Source organism: Petaurus breviceps, unplaced genomic scaffold (genome assembly GCF_028583685.1).
Source record: "Petaurus breviceps papuanus isolate PSGF00001 unplaced genomic scaffold, PetGlider_PUasm1.0 174, whole genome shotgun sequence".
NCBI classification, from domain to species: domain Eukaryota; kingdom Metazoa; phylum Chordata; class Mammalia; order Diprotodontia; family Petauridae; genus Petaurus; species Petaurus breviceps.
The window spans coordinates 56,501,283-56,522,738 of NW_027185761.1; the positions used below are offsets into that span (position 1 = coordinate 56,501,283).

The window sequence follows — 21,456 nt, forward strand, 5'->3', positions numbered from 1 at the left end:
GAATGATGCAAGAAAATTACGAAATGAGAGTCAACAGCCTGACTGAGGAAAATAACACTTTAAAAAATTAACTCATATGGCAAAAGAGGCTCAAAAAGGCAATGAGGAGAAGAATGCCTTAAAAAGTTGAATTTGCCAGATGGCAAAAGAATCTCAAAAGTTCACTGAAGATAATCATTCCTTCAGAATTATATTGGAGCAAATGGAAGCTAATGACTTTATGAGAAATCAAGATACTGTTAAACAGATCCAAATAAATGAAAGAATAGAAGGCAATGTCAAATATCTCATTGGGAAAACCACTGACCTGGAAAATAGATCCAGGAGAGATAATTAAAAAATTATTGAACTACCTGAAAGCCATGATCAAAGAAAGAACCTAGAAATCATTCTTCAAGAAATTCTCAAGGAAAACTGCCCTGATGTTTTAGAACCATAGGGCAAAATAGAGGTTGAACAAATCTACCAATCACCTCCTGAAAAATATCCCAAAAAGAAAAGTCCTAGGAATATTATAGCCAGGTTTCAAAATTCCTAGATCAAGGAGAAAATATTACAAGCAGCCAGAAAAATACAGTTTGAATATTGTGGAAACACAATCAGGATAACACAGGATCTGGTAGCTTCTACACTGAGAGATCAAAGGGCTTGGAATATGATATTCTGGAGGTCAAAGGAGCTAGGATTAAAACCAAGAATCACATACCCAGCAAAACTGAGTATCATGTTTCAGGGGAAAATATGGTCATTCAGTGCAATAGAGGACTTTCAAGCATTCTTGCTGAAAAAACCAGAGTGGAATAGAAAATTTGACATTCAGATACAAGAAGCAAGAGAAGCATGAGAAGGTAAATAGGGAAAAGAAATCATAAGGAACTTACCAAAGTTGAACTATTAACATTCCTACATGGAAAAACAATCTTTGTAACTGATGAAACTTTTCTCAGCATGAAAATAGTTGGAGATAATAGAAATATATATGTGTGTGTATACATATATATATATAAATATGTCTGTATAGGATGGTATATAGGCATATGAATACGTATGTGAATGTGTGTATACATGTTTACAGGTATACATATATAGAGGGCACAGGACCAATTTAACAGGAAGGGATGATACTTAAAAGGTGAAATTAAGAGGTGAGAAAGGAATATAATGAGAGGAGATGGGGAGAGACAGAATGGGTAAACTATCTCATATAGAAGAGGCAAGGAAAAATGGTTACAATGGAGGGGAAGAACAGGAAGGCAAAAGGGAATGGGTCAACTTTATTCTCATTGAATTTGGCTCAGAGAGGGAATGACATACACACTAAATAGGGTATCTCACCCTCCAGGAGAGTAGGGAGGAAAGGGATAAGATGGGGGATGATGGAAGGGGAGGGAAGTTGGAAGCACCCACTTTTGAAAAGGGACAGGATCAAAGTAGAGAATAGAACAAGTGGGAAGTGGGATAGGAGGGAGGGAAATACAGTGAGTCTTTCACAATATATCTGCTATGGAAATGTTTTGCATAGCTGCACATGTACAACCTATGCTGAATTGCTTATCTTCCCAGTAAGGGTGGGTGACAAGGGAGGAAGGGAATGAATCTGGAATTCAAAGTTTTAAAATCAAATGTTTAAATATATATATATATACATATAGATATACTATTATTAATACTATTTTACATGTAATTGGGAAATAAGATATACAGGCACTGGGGCATAGAGATCCACCATGCCCTACTGGAAAAGTCGAAGGGGGTATGGGAGAATATATGGGAGAGAGCAGATTGGAGGAGGGGATATCCTGTGGGACCCCTATTTTGGGGCAGTGGGTAGGGGAAAAACGGGGAGAAAATTTGTAACTCAAAATCTGGCAGAAATGAATGATGTAAACCAGAAGTCAATAAAGCATTTGAAGAACCAAAAAAAAAAAAAAAAAAAAGAACGTGATGCCAGAGAGGTATAGCAGGTTAGTTACTATCACAGTGTAGGGAAGAGGTCACGCAATACAGGGGGGTGGCAGAAGCTGATGCTAGAGGCCAACTGGCTGCTCAGATCCCATATTCCACTTCCTTCCTCTGGGATCTTGGGTAAAGTACTCCCCAGCCTCACTTCCATCCTCTGGTAACTCCAGAGACCTCTGGTAGCCCTCACCTGTCATCTCCAGGCCCAGCACCAGCCATCCATTCCTGTAGCTTACTTTAAGAGTCTCTCCAATTCTCCAGGCCTCAGTTTGATTATCTATGAAACAGAGATGGAACTTGGACTACCTGTTTCATTTGATGGCTCTAAGAAACCTGTTCTGTAAACGTTAAAAGCTGTGGATAAATAGGAGTTACTATAAGCATTGTTATCGTGAATAGTGAAGTTTTTTTTTAATTATAGAAAATCCAGAAAGTAATTTTTTTTTATTTCAAACAATTTGTTTTTGCATGTCCCAAAAAACTTGTCTCCCTACAATGATTGATCTTCGTGATGGAATGAATGTCTGCTCTCATGATTGATGAATAAGTGCGGGGAGCCAGTGTGGAGTAGTTGACAGAAAGCTAGCCTTGAAGCCAAGAAGAGCTGGGTTCCAGTCCTGCCTCTGACACAGCAAGTTGCTTAATGTCTCTGGAGCTTTCTAAGACTATAAATTGTTGAGAAGATGCCCACCTGCACTGGGGGAGGGAGTTTCCTCACCAATGAGGTCCCTATGCCAGTGAAATCCCAAATTCAGATCCTGCCCTTAAGAAACACCAAGGGAGCAGACAATAGCAGCTTGTTTTAAAAGACAGCTTTTGGGTTTTTTTTCAGTAAGCACAAATACTCCAAAGGGTCTAGAGCTTTCCAGTATTTTGGTTGGTATCATATAACTTGATAGAGAACAGAAATATTTTAAACACATTCATTTATATTTTTAATATCATCATGCTTCTAATAAGGCATTATATGTACAGTGTTTTTGAAAATGAAAACTTGTTTCCTTCAGTCCCTCCAGTAGGAGAGCTAAGGACGGAATGAGCAGAGTACTAGAAGAGGAGCTGATCCTTTCTCGTGGTGCCCACATTTAATGGCATTGAGAATGTCAGGTCTGATGATCTGAACTGAGTAGTTGGCTCACTAATGATAATGTGCTGGCCCACTCAGCACAAATCAAACTAGTAATTTACTTAAATATTAGAAAGGAGTTTGACCGAACTTCATTGTTCCTGTGCAGCAACATTAGTGTTTTGGGGGGGAGGTGGATTCTTTTTCTCCTTCTGTGGCTCTGGTGAGATGATACTACCTGAAGGGGAAACAATATTTTCCTCTAGAACCATGATGTCATCTTCCTTCTATCTCTTACATTGACAAGGTCCTTATTGGTGCCTTGTTTGGAGGAGGGTCAGAAGAACAGCTGCTCAGCCTATGAAGTGCAATCTAAAAAAGAGATTCTAGGAGTTTGGACTACTGGCAGAGAAAAGACATTACTGAAAGAGAAAAAAAAACCAAGCTGTAACTTACTTCAGATCCCTTTCTAACTGTAATTCAGCCCTGTCATTGAGTTGTGAATAAAATCAGCAGCACACTTGTTGAGTGCATCATTTCATAACCATTGAAAGTGAAAACTTCTTCTCTTGCATTTTGAAGAGTTTCCTAATTAATTTGCATGAAATATCACAAGTTCTCTTACAGTTCAGTCCAACAAGCAATTATTAAACACCTACTACATGAACCACCCGGGGCGTTAGAAATGTGAAAATTAGTTTAAGCCTGGCCCTAAATTAGTGCAAAAAAAAGTTTGTTATGAGAAAGGTATCAGCACCTGTGTAAAGAATAGATTTTAGACTTCAGGGTCACATGAGCAACAAGATGGCGATTGGGATGTTTTCTCAGATCCTCACACTTCTCTAAAACAGAAATTATGCACCAGAAATGAAGCAGTTTCATCTGTTTCCATAGTCTAGGACACCTGGAATCCAAAAGAAGGTTAAAAAAAAAATAAAACCCTGCAACTTTTCTTACTGAGCACCCCTTCCTGACCTCCCACACTATTGGCATCAAAGCTACACTAGCAGATTTAAGGACATGACACAGGCTTACCTGTATAAAACCCACCTCTGCACCCTGGTCATCCCTCCTTTCCAGTGCCATAGACACTTGAACTCCAGGCTGTGGAAATTTCCTCAGGCCTTGGCATCTAGCTTGGCCAAAGCCCTTCAGAAACAAATGCCAACTTGCGGGTACAACCTCAAAGCACCAGTGCTGCAAAGCTCTGAACTGCCAGTAGCTCCAGGGAAATCAATCTCCAAAATGTAACTGCTTGGCCAAAGAACTAAGGAATAGGCAGAGTGGGACAGGTCACCAGGACAGGACACTGGACTCGTGAGAAACTGTACATCATTCCACCAAACCTGAAGGAAGAGCCCAGAACCTAGTTTGGGCCAGTTCTGTTTGCCCAAAAGTCATTTGAGGCAGAGATCAAGGCTAGAAAACTGTGAAAACAAAACAAAAGGAAGGGCATTTGAATAATGTAAGACTATTCCACATGCACTAGAAAAAGGAGGAAGGAATGGAATAATGTGTTCTGAAGAGCACTGCAGTTTAGAATACAGACCAAGGTGACCTATTCTGTAAATCCAGTCCTAATTATATAAGACAAAATATGGACATCCAATAATAAGGAGAATTTTGAAACACTATTTAGAACTAAAGAAATGATTTAGTTCTCGAACACCCTAAGGAACAGAAATGAAGAAAGAGTTTAATAAATACAGCCAGCAAGGGCACCAGAATAATAAGTGTGATGAAATCTGCAGTAAAGAAACACTGAGTTAAAAAACTCCCAAAACAATCAATTTATTAGCAAGGCTAAAAAAAAAAATAATGCAGTGGCCAATAAATGGGACCTAAGGCTCCTCAGTAGCCCAGGATGCGTCTGACGCTCAGGGCAGTTCTGCTGTAGCCCTGAAGAGGTGAATACACAGCGACACCAATCAGATACAGCAGAGGAGTTAGTTCTCTTTTATTGGTCAGCGTGAGGTCACTTCACCACACTCTGCATCCGTTTCTCACCAGGTGGACTAACATTCTCTAGAATGTCCCATGATGGGCAGTTTCTGAGGAAGAAAAGGACCCTTGCAGTCTACATGCAAGCAACTTCGAACAGATTAGAATATAACTAAGGGTATTGAGTCTAGAAACTCCCGAGGAGAAGCTGTTGGGTAGAGTGACTTGTGTTGCAAAATAGGGGATTAATAACTACAGGCTTAAGGAGTTCAGAGGGAGTTTAAGTTGAGATACTAGGGGAAAGAAATACACAGTGGCTTGAATGTTAATACCTAGTAAATTGATGAGCCTTAACAAAATAACACAAAATAAAGTGGAGTATCAGTTTTCAGTTCCATTACAGAAAGACGAGTAAGAGACTTCTTTCTAAATGTACACAGGGAAACATGGGTGAGAGCAGAAATTTGGTAGAGATAACGGTGAGAAAATGAACAAGGAACGTTATGGATAGAGCCTGGAAGCACCACCCTGTCTATAAGTGAATACTTCTTTTGTGAGTCTGTGTCCATGAAAGAGAGCTGGGGGTTAGAGAGGAGTGAGTGATGACCCAGGGTCAACTCAGGCTAAAAATGAGGGGATGGGGACCTCTGTGGTCTCAGAAAAAGAAGTGCCTTAAGGGGAGTCAGTAAGGAGGGGAAAGAGATTGAAAAGGGGAGAAAAGGAAGAAGGTCTTACTTTGGAAGTGGTAGGGAATTCCATTGATGAATGCTCATATGGGTTACTTATAGTGGATGAGCCCTGGAGGATTTGGTGCCTGAAAAGTTGGGAGGAGAGTTGGAACTCCACCCTGGGGGCAACTGGCACCTGGAGGAACAGAAGAGCAAAGACGATAGAGATTTCTATGCAAGTGTAGGGAAAAAAGAAGATCAACAAGACAGGGTAGAGATCGATGGGATAGGGACAGGGGAAGGAACCCACCTTGTGGCAATGTCCTCTTTGAGACCTGCAATCATAAGCATTGTTCTGAGAGTAAGGTACAATGGAAGAGGGGAATTCACAGGGTAAGCCCTACCAGGACAGTAGCAGAAAGCTCCTGCAGGGCAGAACCTAGAATGGATACCTTGGGAAACTTCGATTGTATAAAGAATACTGAGAAGAGAGAGATCAGATAATTATAGGGGCCACAAATTAGAGAATGAGAGTCTAGAGTAAATAGAAAGAAGAAGGTGGACAGTGGAGAGAGTAAATGAAATATTTTTTCAAAGAGTTGCAAAAATGTAAAACTAAAAACAAAACCCTAATAAACAAGAGTAGTTAAAAGGGAGGGAAGAGAGAGGGGGGACTTACCATACTAAAAAGAAAAAAAGAGGGAAGAGAAATATCCAACCTGATAAAAGAGAGAAGAATTAATTTCAAAGAAAAACCCTAATAGGAAAAAGGAGTAACAAACAAGAAGAAAGGATGAGGAGTGAGAGGAGTAGCCAGTGGGAACAAAGCAAACTTAAAAAAAGGATTAAAATAACTGGAGGAACATAATACTGTGTTTACAGCAGAATGGGGCTGGGGATCATAACCTGAAAAAAAAATAAACAATTTTAGAGATGGAGGAAAATATAAACCTAATCCATAACATCAGATATGAAGGGATTAAACAAACCAAAAAACGAAAAAGAGTGACAGATTAGATAAGAAAACAAAACCCTACAATCTGTGGCTTACAAACACATTTTAAAAACAAACATCATAAAACAGTAACAAAATAAAACCAAGGGGATGGGAAAAAAAATATTGCACATTAGTTGAATCCAGAAAAAGTACACATTGCCATCATTCTGCCAGAGCAAAGCAAAAACAAAGATAACATGCTGAAGTGATGAACTATGTATAAAAACCAATATAAGTAATAAGCTTATACTGAACAAATGCCTTGGCATCCAAATTCGTGAAGGAAATAGTTGAGCTTCAAGAAGACAGTAACACACAATAGTGACAGGAGATTTTAATATCCCTGTCTCGGTTTTGGATAAATCTAACAGAGAAACAAAAGTGAAAATATGGAACTGAACAAGATTCTAGAGAAACTAGAGTCAAAAGACTTAGGGCACCTTCACAATGGGACAATAAAAGCACATTTATTTCTCATTAACTTTTACAAAAATAGACCAGGTACTAGAGTACAGAGATATTGCAAACAAACATAAAGATGCAGAAGTAGTTAATACATCCTTTACAGACCATAACATAATAAAAATAATAATTGGTTCAGGGACCACAAAAAATATATAGAGACTCAGATGGAGACTTAACAATGAATTTTTAATGAATGGGACAAAAAGCAAATCACATAAACAATTATAATTATGTAAAAGAAGATCGTAATGATAAAATGCCGTACCAAAATGTCTAGGATGAAGCTGAAGCAGACCACTGGGTAAAAATCATAACCTTACAATCATATATTCACAAAATATAAAAAGAGAAAACTAATAAACTGAATATGCATTTTAATAGAAAATGAACAAATTAACCTCAAATAAAGACAAAAGAGATATTAAAAATTAAAGGAGAAATAGATAAATTGGAAACAAAAAAACATTGAAAAATGATAAATAAAACTAAAAGCTGGTTCTAATAGACTAATAAAATTGTTAAAACCCTAACTAACGAGTTTAAAGAAAATAGAGCAGAAAATCAAATTGATAAAATAGCTAATGAGTAAGGTAAAATCACAGCAAAAAGAATAATTAGAACATACGCACAGTGGTGTGCTTAAAAAAAATAAACTGAGAATACAAAAGAAAAAAAGGAATACCTTCAAAAATACAAAATATTCAAAATTATCAAAGATATAGTTGTAAAGGAATAACCAAAGAAAAACCTCTTGAGCCTGCTGGAAAATTCTATCAAACTTTGAAAGAACTGTTACTAACTATATTTCAAAATTACTCTCAAAAATTGAGAAATAAAACACTGAGAATCGTTTTATGAGGCAAATAAAGTATTGATACCTAAAAGAGGAAACATGGAAAGAACCCTGTAGGCCAGTATCATTAATGAACATTGACTCAAAAATTTTAAACAAAATCCTATCAAACAGATTACAGTCATTTATCCAAGAAGTCATTCATTATAATTAAATGAGATTTATACTAGGATAGTTCAACATTAGGAAAACAATCAATGAAGTTAATCATATTAAAAACCCAAACTTCCAAAACCACATGATTATCTCAGTAAATTCAGAAAAAAGCCTTTGACAGAGCATCTAGGTGGCATAGTGGATAGAGCACCTGCCCTGGAGTTAGAAGAACCTGAGATCAAATCCATTCTCAGATGCTTATTAGCTCTGTGAGCCCTAGCAAGTCATTTAATCCTGATTGCCTTTCCCCTACACCCCCCCCCAAAGCCTTTGACCAAGTATGGCACTCTTTTTTGTTTATTTTATTTTATTTTTCTCTCAATTATATGTTGAAACAGTTTTTAAACTTTTTTTTTAAGTTGTGAGTTCCAATTTCTATGCCTCACTCCTTCCCCTTCCCTCCCCTCTCCCTGAGATATCAAATATAGGTTGTACATGTGCAGTCATGTAAAACATTTCCTAATTAGTCATTTTGCACAAGCAGACTCTAATAAAAGAAAAAGAATGAAAGAAATTAAAAAGTAGCTTGTCTGTACAATATCACTTCTTTCTCTGGAGGCAGATAATATGCTTGATCTTTAGTCCCTTGGGATTGTCTTGGATCATTGTATTGCTGATAATAGCTGAATCATTCAAAATTATTCGTTATACAATATTAACGTTACTATGTAGAACATTCTCCTGGTTCTGCTCCCTGTACTTTGCATCAGTTCATTTAAGTTTTCCAGGTTTTTTTCTAAAATCATCCTGCTTGTAATTTTTTTTTTTTTAAGCAATTGGGGTTAAGTAACTTGCTCAAGGTTACATGGCCAGTTATTTCTGGGTGTGGTGCTGAGTATCTGAGCCCAGGATTCGATCTCCAGGTCATCCCGACACTGGAGCCAGTGCTCTTACTTGCTGTGCTACCTGGCCGCCCCCTGCTTGTAATTTCTTATAACACAGTAAGCTTGTTTAGCCATTCCCCAGTTGATGGGCAGCCCTTCAACTTCCAATTCTTAGCCACAACAAAAAGAACTGCTGTAAATATTTTGTACTAATAGGTCCTTTTTAAAAAAAAAATATATATATATATATATATATCTTTGGGCTATAGACCTAGCAGTGCTATTGCTGGGCCAAAGGGTATGCAGTTTTATAGCCCTCTGAGCATAGTTCAGAGTTGTTTTCCAGAATGATTGGATCAGTTCACAGGTCCACCAACAATGTATTAGTGTCTATGGTACTCTTTTATGCTAAAAATCCTTCAATGTATAGGCATAGAGGGACCTTTCTTGATATCATAAAAAGTGCCTATCTAAAACTGAAAGCAAGCATCATAGGCAATAAGGATATACTAGTAGCTAGTCTAGTAATTATGGGAGTAAGGCAAAGATAACCTATTCTTCCCAGTATTATTTGATATAATTCTAGAAATGCTAGCAATAGCAGTAAGTCAAAAGAAAGGAATTAAAGGAATAAACATAGGCAAAAAGGAGATAAAACTGACCCTGTTTGTTGGTGATATAACAGTTTACTCGGAAAATCCCAGGAAATGAGCAAAAATGCTAATTGAGATAATTAGTAGCTTCAACAAAGTTTCAAGCTACAAAATAAATCCTCCTAAATCAAGACCATTTCTATATAATAATACAGGAAGCAGTACTAGAAAAGGAAATCCTATTCCAAGTAACTATGAAATGCATAAAATAATTGGAGATTGGCCTCCCAGAGCACACAAAAGACCTGTGTATACTCAGTCACAAGATGCTTCTTGAAGAATTAGAGAACAGGCTAGATAGCTGGGTGAATATTCAGTGTTTGTGACCAGGCCAGGCCAATATAGAAAAAAATGATAATACTATCAAAATTAATTTATACTTTTAATCCTTTACCAAACAAATTACCAAAAGGGTACTTTACTGAGCTTGATAATAACTAAGTTCAGTTGGAAAAGTAAAAGATCTAGAAGATCAAATCATAAAAAGAAGTAAAGATGAAGGAGGAATAGTATTTCCAAACCTCAAACTCTATTATAAAGCAACAGTCATGAAAACCATCTAGTATTGGTTAAAGAATAGAGGGTAGATCAGTGGAATAGACTAGAAAAGGGAGATTCAGAAGTAAGAAAACTCTGTAGCTTTGTGTTTGATAATATCCATATTGGATAAAAACTTCAAGGAAAACTGTAAAGCAATTTGGCTGAAATTAGCCTTAGACCAACAGCTTACAACACAATATATTTTAAATGACTACATGACCTTATTATTAAAGCTCATATGTAAAAAATTAAAAGAAAAACAGATCACGTACCTCTCAAAGCTGTGGTAAAAAATATATATTCTTAACAAAACGAGATAGGGTCAGTTGGGAAAGGTAAAATAGATAAATGATTACTTGAAACTGAAAAGCTTCTGTACAGACAACATTTATGTATTTAGGATAAGAAGGAAGTGGTTGAATGGGAAAAAATATCTTTATGGCAAATTTCTCTGATAAGGATTTGTTATCCAAGCTGTATAAACAATTTATATGTATGGCTGCTTGCCATTTCTTTGGTCAAAACTTAGGAACAAACAGTTCTCAGAAGTAATAATGCAAAGTATTCATAACTACATAAATGCTCCAAATCACTAATAATAAGAGAAATTAAAATCAAAACAATTTTGAGGTTTCACCTTGTACCTTGAACATCGACAGAAATGACAAAAAACATTGCTACAGTCAATGCTGGAGGGATCGTGGGAAGAGAGGCATACTAATACATTGTTGGTAGAGCTGTGAAATAGTACAACCCTTTTGGAAAGTAATCTGAAATTTTCAGATAAAGTGACCAAAAGGTCACCAAAATAGCCTTTGAATCAGAGATGCCATTACTGGTCTTATACTCCAAGGAAACCATTGATGAGAAAAATATCCCCATATACTTCAAAATATTTATAGTCACATTTTTTTTGTCATAGCTAAAAATTAGAAACAAAGTACATGCCCCATCTCTTGGGGAATAACTTAACCAATTGTGGTACATTAATGTAATGGAATAAACTGTCATGTAAGAAATCATGTGTGTGATGAATACAGAGAAGCCTGGAAAGATCTCTTTGAACTACTGCAGAATGAAGTGAGCAGAGAAAGCCAGGAAAAACATATCCACAATGACTACAACTATATAAATGGAAAGAACATCTCTAAAAAAATCAAAAGTGAATGTAACAAAATGAGTGGGACTTGAATGAAGAGATATGAGAGAACTCCCTTTATGGAGGTCCACATGTCTAATGCATTTACGTGTTTTTTGGATTTTTCTCAGTATATCAATCACATATGCTTACTCCCCCCTCCCCTTCTCTAAATATATGCCATATGCCGTTTATCATATGGTATGTCTCTTGGGGAGGGATACATGGGATACTGTAAAGATGTAAGAAATAGCAACATCAATAAACCTAACTTTAAAAAAAAGAATGGATTTTTTTAAATAGGTGACATTTTTAAAAAATTTTAAAAATAGGTGAAATCTAGCAAGTGTGTTCTAAAATACTTTTAAAAAACCCCTTTTTGCTTAAGTTTATCAAATACCTAACTTTTAAAACAATTTTAGATATATATTTTTAATTGTGTTTTTTCATAGTTACTGATAGGAACATTTTATCTTTTATACTTATATATTAATATTTGAAAAATCATGGAAGGGAATCTCAAATTATATCATGGAAATTCAAGGTTACAAAACTGTACCTACATTATGAGCAGAACTGGTTGATATTCTCTGCTCCTACTGATAAATAAATTCTCTTTTTTGAATAATGTCTGCATTTATCTGAGTTGATAAAGGCTTTTCCTTATCAGAAAACTTTCTCTTCCTATTAACAGTAAAGTATATAAACTGGCCTAATTTTAGCCTCTTAATAAAGTTCTAAGAGAAAAATAATATCTTATGTATGCTTTATTGCTTTTTCTCTTGTTGATATATGTTAACTGAGAATATAGATAATGTTTTTACATTGTCTTAGGGAAAGGTGATACAATTTCAGTATTTAAACATTAGCTTATTTTAAAACAAGTCCTAGGTTATTGTTGTTAATGAAAGGAATTAATTCTTTACATCTCAAAATTTATAGGTTTGTGATCTTGGATACACCTTCCCTTGGCACAAATATCTTAGTAGATGGTCTTTGAGAGTTATCTTGCCCCCCAAAATCATCCCTCTACAGCCATCCTGGGGTGTGGTCGTTAAAGAATTAAAGAACAACCTATCTTTAGTTGCCATTACTATCACAGATTGCTATCCAAATATTCAGTGTTAGTGGCTATTCCACCTTCATCCTTACTTCTTTTTATGATTTGATTGTCTAGATCTTGTATTTTTCCAGTTGAATTTTGTTATTATTTTATCTCCCTGGATGGCAGACGTGCAGTCTATCACTCCACCCTTGCTCAAAGCCTTTCTAACTTGTGAGCACTGGCCAACACTTAAGTTCTGCTAGGAAAACTTTGGAGAACCCTGAGTTATCTCAATGCTATGATGAAGCATCAAAGGGGAATCTTAGAGGCCAAAACTTACTATTGGTTTCAATTAGTCAGAAGTTTTGCTGGAAGTTGAGAGATTAAACTCACCACGGGCTACTCCCTCTTTGTTTAAATCTTTCACTTTCTCTGACCATCTCAAACTTAGTATGTCCAAAATTGTACTCATTGTCCTAACTTCCAGACTTTTCTGAACTTCCCTCTTCCCGTCAAGGGTGACACCTAACCTTGGTGTCAGCCTACATTTAGCCCACATGTTCTGTGCGTTGCCAGGTCTTATCACTTGTACCATCCCATCTCTTGGATATGCTCCCTTCCCAGATTGGCCCCTTCCATCCTTGCCAGTCTTACACTTAATCTCCACCTTCTACTCTAGTTCCAGCAACACTGACCTTCTGTGTCCTCCTCACGAACATTCTATGTCTATATACTTGATCTTTTCTCAGGTTGTTCCCCCCTACCTGGAAAACTCACTTTCCTCACTTCTGTCTCCTGGTTTCCTTTCTTTCCTAATCCCTTTCCCCTACCTTCCCTCTGAAATTATCTCCCATCTGTCCTCTGCATCTCTTGTTTATACATAATGGTTTGCAGGCTGTGTCACTGGAGATCAAGGCCTTTTCTTGGTTTTGTCCATCTTTGTCTCTGCAGCACTTAGCACAGGGCCTGTCATATAAGAGGGGCTCCACTTTTCTAGCCTTCATTCTTTATCCTCTCTGGAAACTGTCAGTTTTATATAATCTGACATTATTTTCCCTATTCCATCTGTTCTTTTCTTTAGATTACTGCCCCATTAATTCTCACCGCAACCATTTGAATTATAGTCATGGAATTCTACTAATTATATGAAGAAATCTTAACATACTCACTTGATATATGATATAATGAAAGTTTTGATTAAGTAACTTTCCAAACAACCTAGTAAATAAGGGTAAGAGATGGGAATAGATTCCCATTATCTAGTTCCTAGATTCTAGTGCCATTCATTTAGTCAGACTTTCTGGGTTTCTTAAGATGATACAGTTCTTTATGAGTTATCTTATTAAAATAATATGAAAATGATTAAATTCAGTGCCAAACATCAAATGTCAAGTTTAATACTGACTTTATTGTCAGATAGCACAAGGAAGCTGGAAGCATGACCCCCTCAGTGATTAAAGTTGAACATTCAGCAGATTTTTATAGCTTAAGCTTTGAAAACCCTAGAAACTTAAATGACTAAAATAATTAGAATTGTATCTTGAGACAGAAATTAATGTTTATTTTTTCAAAAGACAATTAGAATGTAGGCCCTTAGGTTTTATCATTTAACTATGAAGGCATGTATGCCTCCAAAAAGTAGAAAAATAATTAATGGTAACATCTTTGACCCACACTAAGTTCATTTTCAGAAAACTTGAGAAAATGAAATGCCTGAAGTGATGATTCAATCTGATCTCTTTTTTTAAACTTGTTATTATGGATACCGATTTCTATTTTTAAAGCCATTCTTTTCAGATTCCAAAAAGAGATTTTACACCTAAAAATTTCTGCAATTGTAAGTTTTTTAATGACTTCTAAACTGTCCATTAAACTTTTTATTTTGATTTGAGTTTTCTTAAAGGATCAAACAATTATATTCCAGATCTGACAATTTTATGATAACAACCTAACTCGCCATATGTATTTACGTAATTCTTCGATACTACAGTGGTTATATAATCTCCTTAATGTGTATATGTCTTCCGTTGGTACCAAATGCAAGCCATCCATGTCTTTTTGTCTGGAGAAAAATCTTTTCTGTGTTCTTCCATCATTGTTCCTTAGAATATCTACCCAGTTTGCTGGCTCTTGATCATTCTTCTTTGTGTGGATCTTGTTGCAGTATTCAGGCCATCACTAGTTTTGTGTTGCTCTTGCTGTATAACCAACTGACCCCCATTTCCAGTGGGACATTTGAATGAGTTCTTTTGTGTTTCAGATGTCGGTGTGTGTCTCTCCTGACCTTTGGGTCATGTGTAACTTTGAGTCTTAGGAAGACTATGGTGTTCCAAAATTGGTAACCAGCATCAAACAGAAAATGTACGTGAGGTTATTTCTGTGCCAGGGAGCACCTGGCAGTAGTTGAAACCCCTTTCTTTGACCTCTTCATCTCAGGTTCCCACTCATCGCCCATATGAAATGCGGACCCAAGACAGCAAAGCTTCTGGCCTTGGTCAGTGGGCTGACCTTCTAACAGCATGGGATTGTATGGACAATAGGCAGTGTTCATCCATTTTGGTTTTTTCTTCTGTGGCTTTTTGGGTTGATCTCTTGATTAGAGGCAGCTAGTTGGTGCAGTGTATAGAGCACTGAATCTGGGAAGTTGGGAAGACCTTGTAGCTGTGTAACTGAGCAAGTCACTTAATTTCTACCTTAGTTTATACATTTGTGGAAAATGGAGATAATAATAATACCTACCTCCCAGAGTTGTCATAAGGATCAAATGAGACCATGTTTGTGAAGTGGTTTGCAACCTTCAAAGGACCACAGTAAATGCTAGCTATGACTGTTGTTATTAATTAGTTGTTAATTAATTAACCTGATCAGAGGTCACATAGCATGGTCATAGATGGAGAGCAAGTCAGGAAAAACTGGGTTCAAGAAGTGTCTCTAACACAAACTGACTCTGGGATCCTTATCAGGTCACAGGCTCTATTTAATAATAGTAATAACTATTATTATATATTATATATAAATATATATTTATTATTTTATATAATTATATATAAATAATATATATAAAATAGTAATAACAGTCATTGTAATCATAGTAGCAGTAACTAGCATTTATATTGTGCTTTTAAGTTTTGCAAAAGGATTTTATATATATTTACTCATTTGATTCTTTCAACAACCCTATGAGATAGGTGCTGCTAGAATCCTCATTTTACAAATGGGAAAATTAAGGCCCAGAGCTGCTAAGTAACCTGCTCAGGGTTACATGGCTGGGATGTGTCTGAGGCAGGATTAGAATTTATGGCTTCCTGACTGAAAGTTGAGGCATCGATCTATGGTATCACCTCGCTGTCTGTGCCTCTCTAACACTGTAACATGCAGCGGGGAGGTCCCAGTACCAATGAAATCATAATCCATTCTCTCTTTCCCTTGAAGGCAGACTTGTAATGTCCTGGGCTAGGGCTTGGATTCTGAGTGTTAGGCCCTGGAATACAAACACAAAGATGAAATAATATCTACTCTCAGGGCTCTTACATTCTAGTAGAGGAGACAAGTGCACATAAAAATGCATCTAGCCTAAGTGTAAAGCTGATATTTATAGGATCTCACTCTTGAGAAGAAGAATGTATTTCATTAGGTATTGAGGATGATTTTATTTGGACTAACATTTTAGGCCATGATTTTGGATTTAAACTTTTAAGTAGGTTTTTGTCATTTTCAGAAGCCCTAAGGAATTTTCTTGCATTATTTACCAGAGAATTATATTCAGGGTTTTTTTTTTTTTATTATTTGTCATGTTACTCTTGGAGATCTGTGATCCTTGATATATATCTTTAAGTGCCATCTTGAAAGCCAGTAGCTTTGATCAATATGGAATTCATGGATTTTTTAAAAGAACATTGCTGCCTTTTCTACCAAATTTTCCTATTTTTCAATATGTTCATTTTCAAATTTGAGAATCTGCTTTTTTGGAAAAGTTCTGTATCTTATATTAATCTTTCCTACTTCCTGGACGCTCGCTGGTGCAGTGGTGAAGTGCTGAGCCTGGAATCAGCAAGGCCTGAGTTCAGGTGGGGCCTGAGACACTTTTTTTAAAAGTTGAGAAAGCATTTTCATATAGACCAGAAACAGGCAAAAATGCCCATTTGTCCTTATATTTGCATTATCCAGCATTTGAGGCTTTATTTCTTCCAGGGCATCAGGCTGTGTACTGCCATAGACCATGGCTGTAAGTGTTTAAGGAGAGGTTAGCATTACCAGATGACTTCTTTGTGTTATCGTGGGCAAGTCATCTAACCCTGTTTGCCTTTGTTTCCTCATCTGTAAAATGGGGACAATAATAGCACCTCCTTCCCAGGGTTGTTATGAGTATCAAATGAGATCACATTTGTAAAGTGCTTACTTAGCACAGTGTCTGGCACATAGTAGGAGCTTAATAAATTATTGTTACTTTATGATTTGTTATACTTATTACTTTGCTGTTTGTATCTTTTATTTTCTGTACCAAGAGCTCTGATTTCCAGTGTAAATTTATTTGATCTTTTTAAAAGTTTTCTTTCCTTTTTGGAACATTCTCAATTTTCTTAATTATTTTCCCATGATTTCTGGAGAATTCTGAGGATTATATATTTTATCAGGTAATTGTGGTAAATTTTCCTTTATAATACATACTTTTTCAGTGTGCTTTGGTTTCTCTTTGAGATTGTATTCATTCTTCCTTTTGTTTTTATGATATTCTCTACTGCTTTATCAAGTTGTGAGCTAGGTTCTTATTTAGGCTTTTTCTCTCTTAAACTTTCAGTGTCAGACTTTCTCTTGTATTCTCCATCTCTCCCTCTGGTTTCCCTCTTCATTCTTTGGCCTCTCCCTCTTCCGCTGCTGCAGAGGTGATGAAGGATGTGCTGCTGGACATCCTCAGTCTCTTCACTTTGGGGTGCCTTTCCTGGATGAATCCTCCAGGGAAAGCCCTAGCCCTAGCTGGATTTCTAATTCCCTCGCTCTTCTGCTCTCTTCCCTTCCTCTTCCTACATGCCCCACTAACTCTCATTTTTGGTCATGTGGTTGAGTAGAATCAGCGCTGGACTCCGCACCCAATGTAATTTGTTAGAAAACGTTAATGGTACTTAGAAAGATAACTTCAGAAAGAAAGCTTTGGCTTGTACAACTATATTCAGAAAATGACAGTTTTAAAGAGTCCTCAGTGTTAGATCTTCAAAGTAACTGAAAAAAAGGGAAGATTCTAAAATGCTAGAAAAGAATATGGATGTTGATTTTTGTTTCCTCATCGGTGGGGTCAGTATAGAATGACCTGTCCATTCCTCATCCTCTGTAATTCCTTCCTGTGTCTCATCACTGATTTTCTCTAGAGGATTGCTCCTATGCATTAAAAGGCTTCCTTTACAATTTCACCAGCCTTTGGGCTGCCAGTCCATATTTCATAATAAACCTGGTCATGCCTAAATGCATAATTTTTAATTAATTTGATTTTTTTTAATTTTTAAATTAAGTATGCTAAAATTTACTTACACCTACCATGTGTCTGTCCTTTGCCTTTTGCAAAATTATATCCGCAGTGTATTCCATGAATCGAAAACACAGTACCATAGGGAGAATATTGATGTTAAAGAAAATTTTGGTGTGCCAAGGAACAGTTTGGAATTGTTGAAGACAATGCAAATTTTAATGCAAAATATGAGTTACAATTCAGAATGCTTTTAGCACTACCAAAAGAACCAGTTGAAAAGGTGTCAGCAATTATCAGCCCTATATGCCTACTTTTCTCTTATAAGTCTCTATGAAAATGTCTTTGCTCTGTATCAAAGGGTAACTTCATTGAAAACCTGAAGAAAGAATGAGCAGACTACCAACTGCTTCTTTATCTTAATACACTGAGCTGCCTGAAGCAAGCAGGTCACATCCTGCTGAAGTCTGCAGTCAGGCTTGGGATAGAAACTTCAGCTCCAGTTTGGACCAGCTAGCTTCCTGACCTTCCTGATGCAGACATCCTTGTCTTCTCCTTCTGTTACTTGTTTCCTCAATGTAAACCCTTTATCTTCATCTCCTTCATGCTGCACAATTAATTTTTACCCATCTTGCTTATATATTCACATTCTATGGAAAGTTGCTGAAACTGATGCTCTGGACTCACTCACTGATTGATTGGAAAATGTTCTGTGTAGCCTGTGCTCTGAGGGTAATAAAATTGCAACTTCTATCTCTGTGTCATTAATTGGTGATTGACAACAATACCTATATTTTTCCCTCACATAATTTCTGTCTCAATTACTGACAACCCAAAGGGAAGAGACGAAGTTGGATCGAGATTGAGTTGTCGTACCTAGTAGCCCTCCAGCATGCACAAGGTAGATTTTAACTGTGAAGATTTATGAGCAGGAATAATCGACTGACCAGAAAAATTTCAGTCCTAGCTAGAAAATCACATACAAATCTGTGTACTTATTTGTACTGTCTGTCTTTTGTGCCTAAATAATCTATTAGACATAAACCACTAGACTCTGCGATGACCAACCAAGTAGCTACACTGATACCCTGAGGAACAGAGTGATTAGGATCTGAAAGCAAGAGCTATGGCTGAAAACTTTGTGTCTTAATTAAAGGGCTTTCTCGCTTTTACCCCATTTCCTGAAGGCAAATAAGCAAGAAACTTGTCTATCTGTAGTCATTCATAATTACTTTGCTGTCTTGCCTGCTCTTCCTGTCTAAATTCCTGTGAGATCCTGTTCTGGTCTGATCTGATGTAAATCTCAAGAAGTCAGTGTATCATAATGATACTTGCAGCTGCTGTGGATCTGTAAAACCAGTAACCCCAGGACACAGAAGGGCTGCAAGCACAGGTTCTTTGATCTGCTTTTCTAACGGAAAGACAGCTTCAAAGAGGTCAACAATCTTACTCACTTCTTTCTCTGTATTGTTTAATTAAAGTATTCGGGGTGGCTAGGTGGCACAGTGAATAGAGCACCAGCCCTGGAGTCAGGAGGACCTGAGTTCAAATCCAGCCTCGGACACTTGACACACTTACTAGCCATGTCATTTAACCCCAACTGCCGTACAAAAAGCAAAAAAAATAAATAAATAAAGTGAGTATTCAAGAAAGAATCCAACTGTCTAAACAAAGTAATAGATACATAATTACCAGACCATGGGGAACCAACATCTGGGTTCACAAAGGCAAGGGGCTCCTTAACAATGGCTACCCAGAATCTCACCTGACCAAATCACAAAGAAACATTCTTCCCACAGATGAGCCCCAAAGTAAAATACCAACCTCCAAGTATATATAGTTTTCAACTAATAGGCTCAAAATCAGAAGACATCACAACCCAGGTGATTCAGTGCCTAATTGGCTCAGTACCAAAAGGTGGGAAAGCCTTCCTGCAAGCAAGCCTCCCTGTAAGCAAACTTCCCACTAAGCAAGCTTAGGCAAGTTTCTTCTGTGACTCAAGATGTGTCACAGCTGTGAGCAGGCCAGAGCTCAAAGCGGAAAGACATCTGTGATTGAAATAACCTGTGTACATTTAGACCTGGGAACATGGCCCCTGTTCCAAGGAAAAAGGGAATGCATAGGGTTACATGGGCCTATTGATGGACAGGAAAGATCTTATATTCCATTAATCCTATAGTCAGTAATATCCCTATCTGATATTTCATTCTTCCTTCAATAATCTGGTCATTCAGACCTAGTTCTGATAATTCTGGTTTGTGACAGTTGTCACAAACATTATTCCTTGTCAACTCTACTCCTGATATGGTACCTATGGCCTGGTTAAAATCTTTTTTAAAAAATAACCACCAAAAAAAAAAAAACCTGTGAACCATATTAAAAGCCAAAATGTGACATTCTCGACCTCAGAGAGGATATTTTGATTTTGAAATATTGCTTATGCTTAGGTTCAACTTGAAGCTTAATTCTCAAATCAATTCTCCCTGATATCTATAATTACTACAATTCTTATGCTTAACTCACTTTCCAAATAAATAGTGATCTCTTCTGACTCTTTGAGTGAACTTTCAGTGGGAAACAAGTTTTAAGAGTAGGCAGGAAAAGAGTAGGAACTTTTTTTCTACAGAATGTTTTAAAACTTTGAAACAAGGTATAACTTCATTTTTGTATTCCTAATTCTGGTAGAGTTGGGAATGTGGCGGGGAGGGAGGGAGAAGAAGAGAGAGGGGGAGAAGAAGAAGAAAAAAGATCCTTTATATCATTGAAAACTAATTAGAGAATTCATTTTTTAACTGATGAGAAATGTTTATAAAGCATTTCCAAAAATCATGGTAGAAATGTGATTTGAATGTTTTTGTAAATGTCTTGTGAGTTTGGGGGATTGCAGTCCCTAGGACTTTTTTTCATACAAACAAGACCCTGCTGTATCACTCTCTCCCTTCCTTGGAGAATGACAGATTTGTTTTAGAGCAAGGGAAAAGGGTGATTTCACTGACTAGAGAATGAACAGAACTGAAGCCAATTGAAAAGTTTTATCCAGTGAAGTAAAGAAGTGGAGGAAACAAACAGTTTTACAGTCTGCAGTTCTTCAATTTATCTGATGCTTAAGAACAACCTGTTATTAAGTCTTCCTTCCACTTTGGGAAGGAAGAGACTTTTTAAAGTCAGGAACCAAATAATTTGAGAATATGCGATTTTTAGATGAATGTTTTACTTTACCATTGTATTTCTTGTGTGAATGATTTAGAAGAACTTCGTTTGTCTGGCAAATTAGAATCAAAGTCCCTAAAAGGAATTGAAATAGGCTATATATCTGTGAACTCTTAAGAACCCCATTTGGAAATGTTTTGCCTGAATTCTGGGGTCTCAGGAATTAGATAAATTATGTTTATTCTGGTAAGACCAGAGATGTCTTGAGATAATGAAGGGGTCCTTCAAAATAGAATCAGTGGGCATATTCATTTGTTGAGCAAAATGCAAGCTGAGGACAGTCTGTATTTACACAACCTCATAACTGCTTCTTTGACCTAAGATTGCTTTTTCTGGAGAGCTGATATTATTTCCCAAACTTGTAGAAGTTTCACTTTTGATCAAGGAATGGTAAAAGTTTGGCAGTTAGCTGGTATTTCATAAGAAACTTGTGCTAATTTGCAAAGGAATTCAGTGGAATGAAGAAAAATAGTTTTGTAAATA

General features: G+C 36.7%; 2 protein-coding genes across 5 annotated transcripts in view; both read left to right on the plus strand.

The window, feature by feature from the left end:
* The window catches only part of CFAP20DC (CFAP20 domain containing), a 223,495-nt gene that overhangs the window by 81,442 nt on the left and 120,597 nt on the right, over positions 1-21,456 (plus strand). The window contains exon 8 of one of the 4 annotated variants that reach the window (XM_069084233.1): positions 18,125-18,588. The exons of 2 other annotated variants lie outside the window; for them this stretch is intronic. In XM_069084233.1, the coding sequence (XP_068940334.1) occupies positions 18,125-18,129 (5 nt within the window). In that variant the 3' untranslated portion in view covers positions 18,130-18,588. Of the gene's footprint in view, positions 1-2,507; positions 3,549-18,124; positions 18,589-21,456 lie in introns of those variants that run through there. One more of the 4 variants, XM_069084232.1, reaches the window with a different exon arrangement.
* FAM3D (FAM3 metabolism regulating signaling molecule D) overlaps positions 1-21,456 on the plus strand; it is a 307,323-nt gene that overhangs the window by 21,401 nt on the left and 264,466 nt on the right. The gene's annotated exons all lie outside the window — the stretch shown is intronic.